This window comes from Podarcis raffonei, chromosome 8, assembly GCF_027172205.1.
Source record: "Podarcis raffonei isolate rPodRaf1 chromosome 8, rPodRaf1.pri, whole genome shotgun sequence".
NCBI classification, from domain to species: domain Eukaryota; kingdom Metazoa; phylum Chordata; class Lepidosauria; order Squamata; family Lacertidae; genus Podarcis; species Podarcis raffonei.
In genome coordinates, this window is record NC_070609.1 from 4,111,515 (window position 1) to 4,125,596 (window position 14,082).

Here is a 14,082-nt window from a genome sequence, read left to right on the forward strand (position 1 = left end):
TTGGGCAGGACCCAGAGAACCAGTGGGCGGGCAGAGGGTGAAGGTTAGCGCCACCTTTGTTGCCCTCTTCCTTGCGTCCCAGAGGGGCACCCCTTGAGCATGCCAACTAGGAGGCTCCAGGCTCATCGCCCTGGTGACCCTTGGCAGGCAGAGAGGTGAGAGCCAGCACGGTACAATGGTTAGTGTCAGACCAGGACGTGGGAGACCAGGGTTCAAATCTCCATGCAGCCATGGGATCTTGGGAGCCAGCCACTGCCTCTCAGCCTACCCTACCTTGCAGGGTTGGTGTGGCAGCTAAATGAGCAAGGGCAGAACCATGTGCAGGCTGCCTTGAAGGAAAAGGGGGGATATAAATGCAATATACAACAAACAAAGAAACCTCCAGTCTGTTACATACACCTCTAGACACACTTTGTTTTGGCTTTTTTGAAATCGTTTTTATTTGATTTTACAAATATAAATTTGTAACATTCCAAATGCATATCCATATACAGTGTCTCGGAAGCTGAACATTTCGGAACCTGAACGCCGAAAACCCAGAAGTAATTGCTTCCGTTTTCGAATGCGCCTCGGAAGTTGACCAGCTTCCGCAGTGTGTTTTTCCATTTTCACCATCGAAATTGCTGGCAGCCCTTTGTGCCGAGGTATAGAGATTACTCTGAATCTTGAGATTTCCCCTCCATGGCTCCTAATGTCAACATTTACAACTGCATAGTATTCCATATTCTATATTTTAAATCAATCCGTATTATCCATAGTACTTGTTACATTAGAAGTGGATTTCAAATCCTGCTAATATTTCCAAAGGACGTTCGCAAACTGGAACACTCACTTCCGGGTTTGCAGCGCCTGGGAGCCAAAACGTTCGACTCGCAAGGCGTTCGGCTTCCAAGGTACGACTGTACGCCATAGCTGTCAACTTTTACCTTTTCTTGCGAGGAATCCTATTCGGAATAAGGGAATTTCCCTTTTAAAAAGGGGAAAGTTGACAGCTATGCTGTACACAGGTGGCGCTGTGGGTTAAACCACAGAGCCTAGGGCTTGCCGATCAGAAGGTCGGCGGTTCGAATCCCCGCGACGGGGTGAGCTCCCGTTGCTCGGTCCCTGCTCCTGCCAACCTAGCAGTTCGAAAGCATGTCAAGTGCAAGTAGATAAATAGGCACCACTCCAGCAGGAAGGTAAACAGCGTTTCCGTGCGCTGCTCTGGTTCGCCGGAAGCGCCTCAGTCATGCTGGCCACATGACCCGGAAGCTGTACGGCGGCTCCCTCGGCCAATAAAGCAAGATGAGCGCTGCAACCCCAGAGTCGGTCACGACTGGACCTAAAGGTCAGGGGTCCCTTTACCTTTACCTTTTTTATGCTGTATGCTGAAATGGCTCCTAGACACAATTTTGGATCTCTTTTTCCTCCTTGTGCTCCAGTTCTGGAAATCCTGAACCTGATCCACCAAAGGGATCTCCTGGTGGCCGACGAGCACATCATTGAACTGGAGGCCGAATGTGAGCAGGATGGGCAGCAGAGCACGGAGGGCAGCGAGGTCCGGAAATCCGGGAGCCGGAAAGCCAAGGACGTGGCGCTGCTGTATGAGGCCTTGCAGAAGGAACTCTGGGCCGTCCTGGCTGAGTCTCTGGCCGCCAAGAGCTCCTGTTCGGCTCTGGAGCTCGTGGTGCGAGTGATCGAGCAGGAGGAGGACACCGACCGCAAGTGGCTGGCGGCTCAAGGGGACCGGGCAGGCGGTTGCGGACCCCGGCCACGGGCCATGAAGGAGCAGTGGGCCGGGGCAGTGCGGCAGCTGGTCGGAGAGCGGCTGCGCCAGTGCACCGAGGGCAGGGTCCTCCCCGTGGCCACGCAGATGGACCGGCTGGCCAAGTGCGCCCTGGAGGACCTGTGCACCGTCAAGTTCCACCTCTTGCACGCCTACCCCAAGGAATACGAGGCCTTCGGGGTCTACCTGTGCAGCTTCCACCAGGGACTCGCCAGGTGCCTGGCCGAGGCGGTCCAGAAGAAGCTGAGCATCTCAGACCTCTACTTCGTCCTGGATTGGAGCAGCAACATCTACCAGAGGTAAAAAGGGCAGGGGCGGATCTGGGAGGCCTGCATGCCCTTCAACATTTTTCTGATATTATTATTCTATAATAATATTAATAATAATTTTATTAGGTATACCCCACCCATCTGACTGGATTGCCCCAGTGACTGGGTGGCTTCCAACATACAGTGGTACCTCAGGTTACATACGCTTCAGCTTACAGACTCCGCTAACCCAGAAACAGTGCCTCAGGTTAAGAACTTTGCTTCAGGGTGAGAACAGAAATCGTGCTCTGGCGGTGCAGCAGCAGCAGGAGGCCCCATTAGCTAAAGTGGTACCTCAGGTTAAGAACAGTTTCAGGTTAAGAAGGGACGTCTGGAACGAATTAAGTACTTAACCCGAGGTACCACTGTATATAAAAAGATAATTAAACACTGAACTTTTTAATAAAATAAAAATCATCCCTATATAGTGGTACCTCAGGTTAAGAACTTAATTCGTTCTGGAGGTCCGTTCTTAATCTGAAACCGTTCTTAACCTGAAGCACCACTTTAGCCTCCCGCTGCCACCTCACGATTTCTGTTCTGATCCTGAAGCAAAGCTCTTAACCTGAGGTACTATTTCTGGGCTAGCGGAGTCTGTAACCTGAAGCGTCTGTAACCTGAGGTACTACTGTACAGGGCTGGACCTAATGGTCAGGGGTCCCTTTACCTTTACCTAGGCGAAAACCAAGTGGCTGGTGCCAATTTGCCAAGTGGAAAAATTCCTACCAGGCCCCTCAACGGCGACCAACCAAGGTCCATAGCAAGGTCAAGGAACGAAAACCTTATAGGATGGGGAAAGCAGGAACAGTTGGCAGGCGGCAAAGAGGGAGATCCCTGGCTGCGTCCTGGTTTAAATAGGGCAGGCCACGCCCCCAGAGCCAGCTGATTGGCTGGCCAGGAGGTGATGCAGCCGGGAAACCCCCCAATCGCGTGGGGGCTGGGTTCCATCCGCCCCATGCTATGGGGCCGTGAAGCTCGCAACCCCACCTCCTCTGAAGGGCGGATCTCCCACACATCATTGGTGTCCAAAGGTCACCCTATATACTGAGGTAGCCAGCATGGTGCTCTCCTATGGGCTCCAGCCAGCATGGGCTGATGATCATAGAACTGTCGAGTGGGAAGGGACCCCCAAAGGTCATCCAGTCCAACCCTCTGCAATGCAGGAACCTTAGTTAAAGGAACCCTGGCAGAGGGCCACCCAACCTCTGCTCAAAAAATCTCCAATGGCGAAGAGTCTACTGCCTTCAGGGACAAGGGAGCTGGGAGACCAGCAGCATATGTGGGACATCAGTGTGGGCTCGCCCTGGACAGCTCAGGGGGTTAGAGCATGACAATGTCAAGGTTGCAGGTTCAATCCGCGTACGGGGCAGCTTAATAATAATAATAATAATAATAATAATAATAATAATAATTTATTTATACCCTGCCAAGCTGGCTGGGTTTCCCCAGCCACTCTGGGCGGCTCCCAGCAGAATACAGTGGTACCTCGGGTTACAGATGCTTCAGGTTACAGACTCCGCTAACCCAGAAATAGTACCTCAGGTTAAGAACTTTGCTTCAGGATGGGAACAGAAATCGTGTGGCGGCGGCACCGCAGCAGCAGGAGGCCCCATTAGCTGAAGGTTAAGAACAGTTTCAGGTTAAGAACAGACCTCCAGAACGAATTAAGTTCTTAACCCGAGGTACCACTGTACTAAAAACACGGTAAACATCAAATGTTAAAAACTCCCCAAAACAGGGCTGCCTTCACATGTCTTCTAAAAGTCTGATGGCTGTTTATTTCCTTGACATCTGATGGGAGGGTGTTCCACAGGGCGGGCGCCACCACCGAGAAGGCCCTGTGCCTGGTTCCCTGTAACATCACTTCTCGTAGGGAGGGAACCGCCAGAAAGCCCTCGGAGCTGGACCTCAGTGTCCGGGCAGAACGATGGGGGTGGAGACACTCCTTCAGGTTTACTGGGCCTTTGGGGCCGTTTAGGGCTTTAAAGGTCAGCGCCAACACTTTGAATTGTGCTCGGAAATGTACATGTTCCTACACTTGAGGGGGTTGGACTAGATGATCCTTAGGGTCCCCTCCAACTCTAGGATTCTATTATTCCCTTGCCCGCTTCCATTTATAGGCATGTTTTACCAAGCACTGATCCTCACAGAGCCAGGCTTGGGGAAGTCAGACGTTTGTTCTGACCTGGTTTTGCTCTTATTTTTGTTCGTAATAAACAAGATAGTTCAGATATATGACTAATACTTAACACACAGCCTGTGCCTTTGATGAAACACCCTTGATTAAGGGCTTTGAACACCAAAGCCAAAGTTAATCCCGCAGCTGATTTTGGAGGGTAAAGTTCAGACCAGGGATGTATGAAGTCATAGCAAAGCAACCCCTGAGCATGTCCAGAGTGACTCCTGCTCACTACAAGCTTTGCCCCAGACGTGTCTGACTCCAGCCAGCCCTGGCTGTGAGGCTGTCACAGTCTTGCCTTTGCGCACAGAAGGTAGGGAGGCTGTGAGCGAAATTTATTAATTATTCTTAATATCCCACTCTCCCCTCCAGATCGGGGATCAAGGCAGCTTACACAAATTAAAACCGCTCAGATAAAATATAAGGAGCTAAAATTGTATAAAAGACCATCATTAAAGAGTCATTAAACTCTAATAGAATTGAAACAATATTTGAAAATAGATGTATTTGAATACAGATAGTAAAAGCAGCAGAGCGCTATGTAAGCGTCCTTTCCTTAAAAAGCAATCAGATCCCAAAGGCCTATCAGAACAAAGTGGTCTTCAGTAGGGCTGGGCGATATCTGGTTTTCAGCATCATCATATATCACCAGCTAAACATTGTGATATACCGATATGTTGTGAAGTCTGAAATGAGGATGGAGCTATGTAGAGGCATTGGCTGGGTTCATGGTTTTCCCCACATTGCAATTGTTGCGCACACACACACACACACACAGACACACACAGACACACCATGATTTTCAATATATCGCCAGAACAAAAATTATGAAACCGTTATCAGAATGCGGCAGCTAGACTGGTGACTGGGAGCGGCTGCCGAGACCACATAACACTGGTCTTGAAAGACCTACATTGGCTCCCAGTACGTTTCTGAGCACAATTCAAAGTGTTGGTGCTGACCTTTAAAGCCCTAAATGGCCTCAGCCCAGTATACCTGAAGGAGCGTCTCCACCCCATCGTTCTGCCCGGACACTGAGATCCAGTGCCGGGGGCCTTCTGGCGGTTCCCTTGCTACGAGAAGCCACGTTACAGGGAGCAGGCAGAGGGCCTTCTCGGTGGTGGCACCCGCCCTGTGGAACACCCTCCCACCAGATGTCAAAGAGATAAACAACTACCAGACTTTTAGAAGACATCTGAAGGCAGCCCTGTTTAGGGAAGCTTTTAATGTTTAATGCATTACTGTACAGTGGTACCTCCGGTTACAGATGCTTCAGGTTACAGACGTTTCAGGTTACAGACTTTGCTAACCCAGAAATAGTACCTCAGGTTAAGAACTTTGCTTCAGGATGAGAGCAGAAATCGTGCTCTGGCGGCGCAGCGGCAGCGGGAGGCCCCATCAGCTAAAGTGGTGCTTCAGGTTAAAAACAGTTTCAGGTTAAGAATGGACCTCCGGAACGAATTAAGTTCTTAACCAGAGGTACCACTGCATTTTAAAGCCCAGCCAGATGGGCGGGGTATAAATTTATTATTATTATTATTATTATTATTATTATTATTATTATTATTATTACAATATGGACTTCAAACTGGATGATATATTGATATATCTTCACCTGCCAGTGGAAGGACAGCAAGGAGGGGCCCAGTCTGGCTTCACTAATACGGGAGTTCCAAAATTGTTTGACAGCAGCCACCATCGACAAAGCCCTCTCCCCTACCCCACCAAATGTCCATGTGAGGGCATTTCTTTGGTCGGTGTGTGTGATGTACTTTGCATCCCTCTGGAGGAGTTCCTGCTTCTCACTCCTGCTCTCTTTCTCTCCGCTGCACAGAGAAGTTCTCGGCCGAGCAGAAATCTCCTCCCTGGTCAAGACCCAGGAGCTGGGCCCGCTGCTGTCCCCCGAGACCCAGCTGAGCCTGGAAGAGGACCTCATCGCTGCTGTGAAGGTAAACGGTGAATCGCAAAAGGGTGATGGGGGAGCAGTTTTCCGCCGCGGCTGTGCTGTGCCCGGGGGTAACCCAGGAAACGCGGTCCAGGTCTGGTCCAGAATCCGAAGGTTCCACGAGGAGTCAGTCCCATAGGGCCAAGGCAGGAAACCAGGCAAGGACAGGTGCAGGATCTAGCATACAGCAATGTTGCTCCCGCAACCTGGGGCGGGGTCCAATAGCCTTTTATCTTTGTCGGGGTAGCGGCCGGTCCTGATCCCCCGGCTACTCACCTCCCTGTTTCACCCAGAGGCGAGCACTCCTCCTGCGAGTACTCAGGTCTCTCCTTCTCTCAGACCTCAGTCTCTGCAGCGTGGGAGACGTCGGTGGGTGACTAGACCCAGGGGCCACCTCAGCCTCCCCTGACCCAACAGGTAGTGGAGCAGCTGTAAGTGATGGCCCAGCTGACGGCAATGAGGGAATCCCCGCATCGGGAGGCAGGGCAGGCTCAGGCCCCTGACTCGGCCAGCTGGTGTTTGTTGCAGGGGAACCTGCACAGACTGGGACTCTTCAGGATCAGGCCCCAGGCTTGGTTCAGGTGATGCCTGAGGCAAAGGATCCGGTGCAGACTGAGTCTCCTCTGGTTCTGAACCCAAGTCCCAGGCCATCACAGCAGCTAATGAGGACGTAAGAAGTCCCTCCTGCAGGAGTCAGGGACAGCCACCAAGCTAAATGGGTTTAAAAGAGGGATTGGGCAAATTCATGGCAGAGAGGGCTAGTTGGAGACAGCAATGCTTTTGAATGTCAGGGTCTGGGAGCCAGAGGAGGGGAGACGGGCCTTGCTTGCAGACTTCCCATAATGGGCATCTTGTTGGCCACTGTGAGAACAGGGTGCTGGACCAGAAGGGCTACAGGCCTCATCCTGCAGGGCTCTTTTTAGGTTCTTAGGGTGGCAGGCATGTAGACAAGCCGCCGATTCCGCCCGTTCTCTCCCTGGTATGCACCTTTCCTTGCTTGTTTGTAGGCGAAGATCACCGAGGACATGAGCCAAGAGCTTCAGAAGGAGGAGGAGAGATGGGCGCAAGAAGATGCAGGCGACGGCTTCCAGTTCGGCCTGTCTGGCAAAGTCATACTGGTAGGTGGGAGACTTGGCCACCCAAAGGAGCCAGCGGCTTCACCTGTTGGACTTCTGCCTGCATGCTTCACTCTCTCTTTCGCTCTTCCTTCACGTCTGCATGGAGCTTCAGCCATTTACACTTACTGGCCACAGTTTGGCACGGCGGCAATTTGTTTATTACGGTCCATAGGCAGGATTCTGGATCTGTCCCAGCCCTGCCCGGAAATGCCAGGGCTTGAACAGGTGTTCTGTCCCTGAGCCATGTCTCTTCCCACGGAATTTCCCTTAAAAACCCAGACTCGATTCTCACGCATTTCTGTGACTTCTGACATGGGAGAATCGGAGGCAAACAAACCCATCTCAGAGATTCGCTGGTTTTGCCGAGTGTGGTGCCAGTTAGCCAATTCCTCGCTCTTCTGGTCTCACCCCCTGGAACAATGAACCATCCGGTGCTTGGAGTGTGTGTGTGTCCCCCATCCCAAACACTCACTAGCCGCCCCATTCCCTTGTGATACTGAGTTCCTGGGTTGGCGTACATGCAGGTGTTTTTGTCAGTGTGCATTCTCAATGTCACCAAGAGAGAAGGGCTGGACCACCTAGAAACATAGGATCAAAGAGTTGTAAGGGACCTCAAGGATCACTTAGTGCAGCCCACTGTGGGGATGTGAAACACAAGAGCGGTCAAGTACAACATCCCTAGAGTGGACGTAAAAGGGGGTGTCTGGACCAGCCAGTTGGAACTTCCTGTTTCTCCTGTCTGGGACAGACTTCCTCTGCATGTGACTAGAGGTGGGCGTGGCCTCACCTGTGCAGGTAACAAAAGCATAGGACTGGTCAGCCATCTCTCTCTCTCTCTGACTACTTTTGTTGAAGAAGCAACATCTGCTTAGCCTAAAATGCCCTCGAGAGGACAAAGGGACTGTCTCCTTATGGGATAGTTTCCAGGTGTACATTACTTTTCAAAGCTAAGTCTGCCTTCTGGGATCCAATTGTGAACAGAATGTGAGTGAGTAAACCCTTTTTATACTTTTATAGAAGACTGTGTCGTGTCTTATCTTTTTATGAGGGACTAAATGGGGAATTACCTTTAAAACCTATCTAGAGGCTTTAGCGAGCCTGAGCAAACGCACCCGCTGTGCAAAGTTTTAAAAGGGGGATGTTACTCTGCTAAATTGTAGATCTTGTTAACACAAGTTGGAAAGGATATAGTCAAACAATATAGCCTCTCCTGCATCCCTGAACATTCTCACACCCGCTGCAATCCAGGAATCACAGCTGAAGAGTCCCTGGCGGGTGACCACCCAACCTCTGCTTAAAAACCTCAAGACCTTCCAAAATGATCCGTTCCACTGTCAAATGGCTTTTACCACCAGAAAGTTCTTCATGACGTTTAGTTGGCACCTCCATTTGAATCCATTGGTTCAGGTCCTGCCCACTGGAGTAGCAGAATATGAGCTTGTACAGCCCTTCAGATGTTTGAAGGCCATCTACTCTTCTCCTTGATGAACCTACCCAGCTCCCAAGGCTCAACTTCCAGACCCTTGATCATGTTGGTTGCCCTCCTCTGCACACCTTCCAGCTTGTTCGTACCCTTCTTCAACTGGGAACTGGGCACAGGACTCCAGTACTTCCTATTAAGAAAGACTTCATCCCTGCCTACTCTTGCCTGTTCCTTCCCTGCTTCATCTTTCTCTGAGATGTTCCCTCTCCTGGGACTGGAGGTGGCTGGGTGGGAGTCCTTTGGGACTGGGCAGGGTGCATAGCTGTCAACTTTCAGATCTGAAAATAAGGGATCAGCAGCCTCACCTGTCCTGGGGACAGTCTACAGCATATCTTAACAATCTGGGATAGACTTCCGATTGGCCGCACAATTAATGGCGGACGGGAGCTCTTTCGGATGAAAGAGCCCCAGTGGTTTGAAGTTTGGGGTGACCGTGAGAGCGTCGCAACCCCCCCAAAAAAACCTCAGATTGAGCATTCTGAGGACCTGGTGTTCTGGCGGGTACCCTTTGCGATATATACGATATATATACGGGATATCTAACAATCCGGGATAGCAGCGGGAAACAGAGCTGGAATAAGGGAATTTCCCGCAAAAAAAGGGAAGGTTGACAGCTATGGCAGGGTGGCTCTGCAAAGGCACCCATCTCTTGATTTTATCACAGGCCTTTTCTCCCTCTCTACAGGTGCTAAAGGCTCACGTAGACAAAGCCCCCCAGATCACAGAAGATTTTGGAAGGAGGGTGGCACATTGCTGCCTGAGCTGCTTGGCGGACTTCCTGCAGAGGTAGTTCCCTTCTGAAGGACAGGCGAGGGTGACCCCGGGCAAAGAGAACCAAGCTCTTCTTTTCGCTGCGGGTTCGGTGGGGAAGCAACGTGTGGTCTAGAGCATTGATAGAAGCCTTGCTTTTATAATAATAATAATAATAATAATAATAATAATAATAATAATAATTTATTATTTGTACCCCGCCCATCTGGCTGGGTTTCCCCAGCCACTCTGGGCGGCTTCCAACAAAGATGAAAGATACACTAAAATGTCACATATTAAAAACTTCCCTGAACAGGGCTGTCTTCAGATGTCTTCTGAGTGTCAGGTAGATGTTTATCGCTTTGACATCTGATGGGAGGGCGTTCCACAGGGCGGGTGCCACTACCGAAAAGGCCCTCTGCCTGGTTCCCTGTAACTTGGCCTCTCGCAATGAGGGAACTGCCAGAAGGCCCTCGGAGCTGGACCTCAGTGTCTGGGCAGAACGATGGGGGAGGAGACGCTCCTTCAGATATACTGGACCGAGGCCGTTTAGAGCTTTAAAGGTCAGCACCAACACTTTGAATTGTGCTCGGAAACTAATTATATATATTATAATTCGAACTGCCGACCTTCTGATCGGCAAGCCCTAGGCTCTTTGAAATGAATGAACCTGACTCAGGTCCCTTCATTCCAATGGGTCTTAGTTGTTGCTGTTGTTATTAATTCCCTGCCCCTCACCCTAAGGTTCCAGAGCAGGCTGCAACGTTAAAACACAATATGGGGCTTCGCTGCAGCTGACGACAGAGCAGAGGCTTAGCATGCAGGATCCAGCCCTCCCGTCTCAGTCAAAAGGGTCTCAGGTCACATGGGGCCCTGGAGAGGACAAGACGGACAGAGAAACAATGTGGGGTAACAGTTAAAAGTGTTGGACTGGGACCTGTGAGACCCGGGTTCGAATCACCACTCAGCCATGAAGCTCAGGGGGTGATAATCACTGCCTCTTAGTCAAACCTACCTCCCAGGGCTGATGTGGGAATAAATGGGGAGCAGGGAGAACCATGCATGGAGCTCCTTGGATAGGAAATAAATACAATGGTACCTCGGGTTACAGACGCTTCAGGTTACAGACTCCGCTAACCCAGAAATGGTACCTCAGGTTAAGAACTTTGCTACAGGATAAGAACAGAAAGTGTGCAGTGACGGCCCCATTAGCTAAAGTGGTACCTCAGGTTAAGAACAGTTTCAGGTTAAGAACAGACCCCCGGAATGAATTAAGTTCTTAACCCGAGGTCCCACTGTAAACAACATTATAGTACTGCAATACAGTATTAAACACAATATTCAGATACAGTTCAGTATATCGTCAAATATACTGCATGCTTCTAGAGTTCCAGTGGGAGATGGCTGAACCCCGAATAATAGCCCTTCTATCCTGCCCTTCCTCTAAGGGAACATAACCCAGTCCTTCCCTCTCCTTTTTTCCATTGCAACAATCCTGCGAGGTAGGGCAGCCTGAGTCTTGCAGTCTGCGCCACTTGCAAGGCAGCGGGTGTCTTGCAGAAGGCTGCGGCGGCAGCAAAGCATGTTGTTGCACAGGGCCAAGGAATAATTTGCACAGGGGAGGGTTGCAAAAAACCCCCCTTGTTTTCCCGCCAGCCTGGGGAGGGGGAAATCGTCCCAAGGAAACCAAAGCCTGTCCTGAACTGCTCTCGTCGCAACTGCTTTCCGTGTGGGTGGCACGCAGGCGGCAGCTGGGGTGGGGTAGCGGGTTTAGGAACACCCCCTGGACGGTGGCAGCAGAATGGCATGCCGTTTCCATTTCAAACTGGCCGCTGAGGACCAGGGTCATCCCGGGGTATAAATAGCCGCTCCGTAAGGAAATGCCAGCAAGACGGAGCCAGAGGACAAAGCCCCCCCCCTCCCGCCCCCGGTGGAGTGAGCCAGGGATGGAAATCCAAAGCTATTCTTAGCAGGTCTGCTTCCTGGTGCGCCTGTTTCAGAAAACTGGGTGTGTGTCGTTGTTTGTCTGAATGGGATGTCCGTGTTCTGTGGGGACGCGAAAAGCCAAGGAAGACCAGAGGTTCACCGCGGGGCTGCTACCCTGGTTAACAGTGGGGTGATGGGGGCTTGGAAGAGCCACCTACCGGTTTTAGCAGCGCCCAGTGAACTTCCTGGCCGTGGCGGGATTTGAACCCTGATCTCCCAGGTCCGACCACTCTGGCCACGACAGATGGTTGTGGGAAGATGCTGTGAGGCACGGCGAGTGCCTTTGAGCAGGACTTCTTTGCACCACCTGAATTTCCCTCTGCCTTTTCTCTCCTCCTTTGCCCCCCCCCCCCAGTTTTCAGAGGAAGGTCGAAAGGTTCCACGAGGGGCAGATTGAGACCCCCCTCACTGCCGACGCCTTAATGGATCGGACCATCATGCTCATCAACCACTGCCCACCTTTTAGGTAAGAGACGGACTCTCGTTCCCTGTTTAAGCCTCGAGTGCCAGGGAAAAACCAGAGCAGCTGAAAGTTCAACCCCTTCTCCTCCGGCTCCCACAATCGTTGCAAACTCTCCTGTGTCCCCCTCCCCAAATTCCCAACCTAATGTCTATCGGCCTGAACTTGTATCCTCTCCACTTGCACAACGACATTGAAAAGCTCATCCCCACTTTCAATTCTCCCCTATTTGGGTTGTATTGGGTACTCATTCGTTTTTACGGGACCGCCTCTCCTGGTCTGCCCCACAGAGGACCTTAAGGTCCATGAATCACCATAGTTTAGAGGTCCTGGGCCCTTAGACTATCCTCCACCAGGGCCAGGGCCTTCTCAGTGATGGCTCCGACCTGGTGGAATCCCTGCAGGATTTAACTTCCTTCCACAGGGCCTGTAAGACAGAGTTGTTCTGCCTGGCTTTCCACTTGAACTTAGCTTGATATTTTATTCCCCTTCCTTCCCTCCCCTTTTTATGAAGATTACCCGCTCTGGGATCCCACAGCTAATTCTCCCCTGGTCTCCTCGCTGGCCCAAATAGGACTAATTTAACCAGCTAGCCCTGGTGATCATCTAATGTTTATTGGATGGATTTCCCCCCTAAATTGATTTTTGAATTCTGAATTTATTGTTATGCACGTTTTATACTGTATTTTATGCTGTTTTTTGATGCATCGATTAAGTGTTTTAAATTTGTTGTTAGCCGCCCTGAGCCCGGTTTTTGAACTGGGAAGGGCGGGGTATAAATAAAAAATTATTATTATTATTATTTTCTCGGATCTGAGAGCTTTGCTCCTTTTGCGGCAATCCAATCCTACCCTCTGAACTGAAGCTTGGTCAAGCAAAATCTCTCTCTAGATTTTCCACACGCTTCTCCGCCTGTGCCTCCTCACCATGGCGAAAATGTACCATATTTTTCGCTTCATAAGACACAATTTTTCCCTCCAAAAAAGTAAGGAGAAATGTCTGTGCGTCTTATGGAGCGAGTGTGTGGTCCCTGGAGCTGAATTGCCCAGGGGCAAAAAGCAGATCATGCTATTTTTTTGAAAAAGGGAAGTGGGTGTTTAAACAAAGCCGCTGATCGTTTGCCGATCAGGGAGAGGGATAAGAGAGGCTAGAGATAAAGGAGGCTGCCTGGGAGGGGGGAGGTAAAGACAGCAAACTTGCAGAGGGGAGAAATAGGAAGACTAAAGCAATAAGGAGAGAAATTAGAAGAAAAGGAGGAGGAAAAAACTGCTCTAGCTAAGGAAAAGACATTAAGGCAAACAAGAGGGAAGGGAGTGTTGAAAGGAACAGCTGATCAGTAAGGGATCGGGAGGGAAATAAGGGTCACCCCAAATTCACCATCAGATCACATAGCATGTCCATGGCTACCAAAAAATCACACACCCACTGTTTCGTGGGGCCGCAATGGTGCAAAAACATGGTTTTAAAGCACGGATCCACATGGATTCTTAGGATTTTTGCGCTGGGCTACCCCAAACTCACCGTCAAATCACGTCTGTGGCCACAGCATGAACCACAAAAATCATACATCCACTGTTTCGTTCAGAATATTTTTTTTCTTGTTTTCCTCCTCTAAAAACTAGGTGCGTCTTATGGTCAGGTGAGTCTTATGGAGCGAAAAATACGGTAGGCCCTGTGTGCTGCCCCCCTGACCAGAATCTCTCCCGCAGGGATTACGTGGAGCGCTTGGCGAGGTTCGGTCACCCCGAGAGTGAGGCAGTGAGGCGCCAGGCCAACGCCTCCCTTGACAGAGTGACTCGACTGTGCAACAGGGTCTTGGCTGACCACCTCTTTCAAAACCTCAAGGTATTGATTTTGGAGAAAACCTCCCCAGAGGGATGTTAGTGGGAGCAGACTGAGGGAGGGAGAAATTGATGGCCTTGTCCAACATGATCTTGGGGTGGGTGAGGAATATCGGGGAGAAACTAACGCATGGTTAAACTGTGGAACTCACTGCTGCAGGAAGCAGTGATTTCCCCCACCAAAGACGGCTTTATTTATTTATTTATAATTTTTTATTAGTTTTTTAACATATCATCTTCAAGAATA

General features: G+C 50.5%; 1 protein-coding gene across 1 annotated transcript in view; it reads left to right on the forward strand.

Annotated features, from left to right (window-relative positions):
* The window catches only part of EXOC3L2 (exocyst complex component 3 like 2), a 49,361-nt gene that overhangs the window by 20,767 nt on the left and 14,512 nt on the right, over positions 1-14,082 (forward strand). The window contains exons 3-8 of the mRNA XM_053401738.1: positions 1,422-2,064; positions 6,087-6,201; positions 7,205-7,315; positions 9,484-9,584; positions 11,890-12,000; positions 13,704-13,839. Of these exons, the coding sequence (XP_053257713.1) occupies positions 1,422-2,064; positions 6,087-6,201; positions 7,205-7,315; positions 9,484-9,584; positions 11,890-12,000; positions 13,704-13,839 (1,217 nt within the window). The remainder of the gene's footprint in view (positions 1-1,421; positions 2,065-6,086; positions 6,202-7,204; positions 7,316-9,483; positions 9,585-11,889; positions 12,001-13,703; positions 13,840-14,082) is intronic.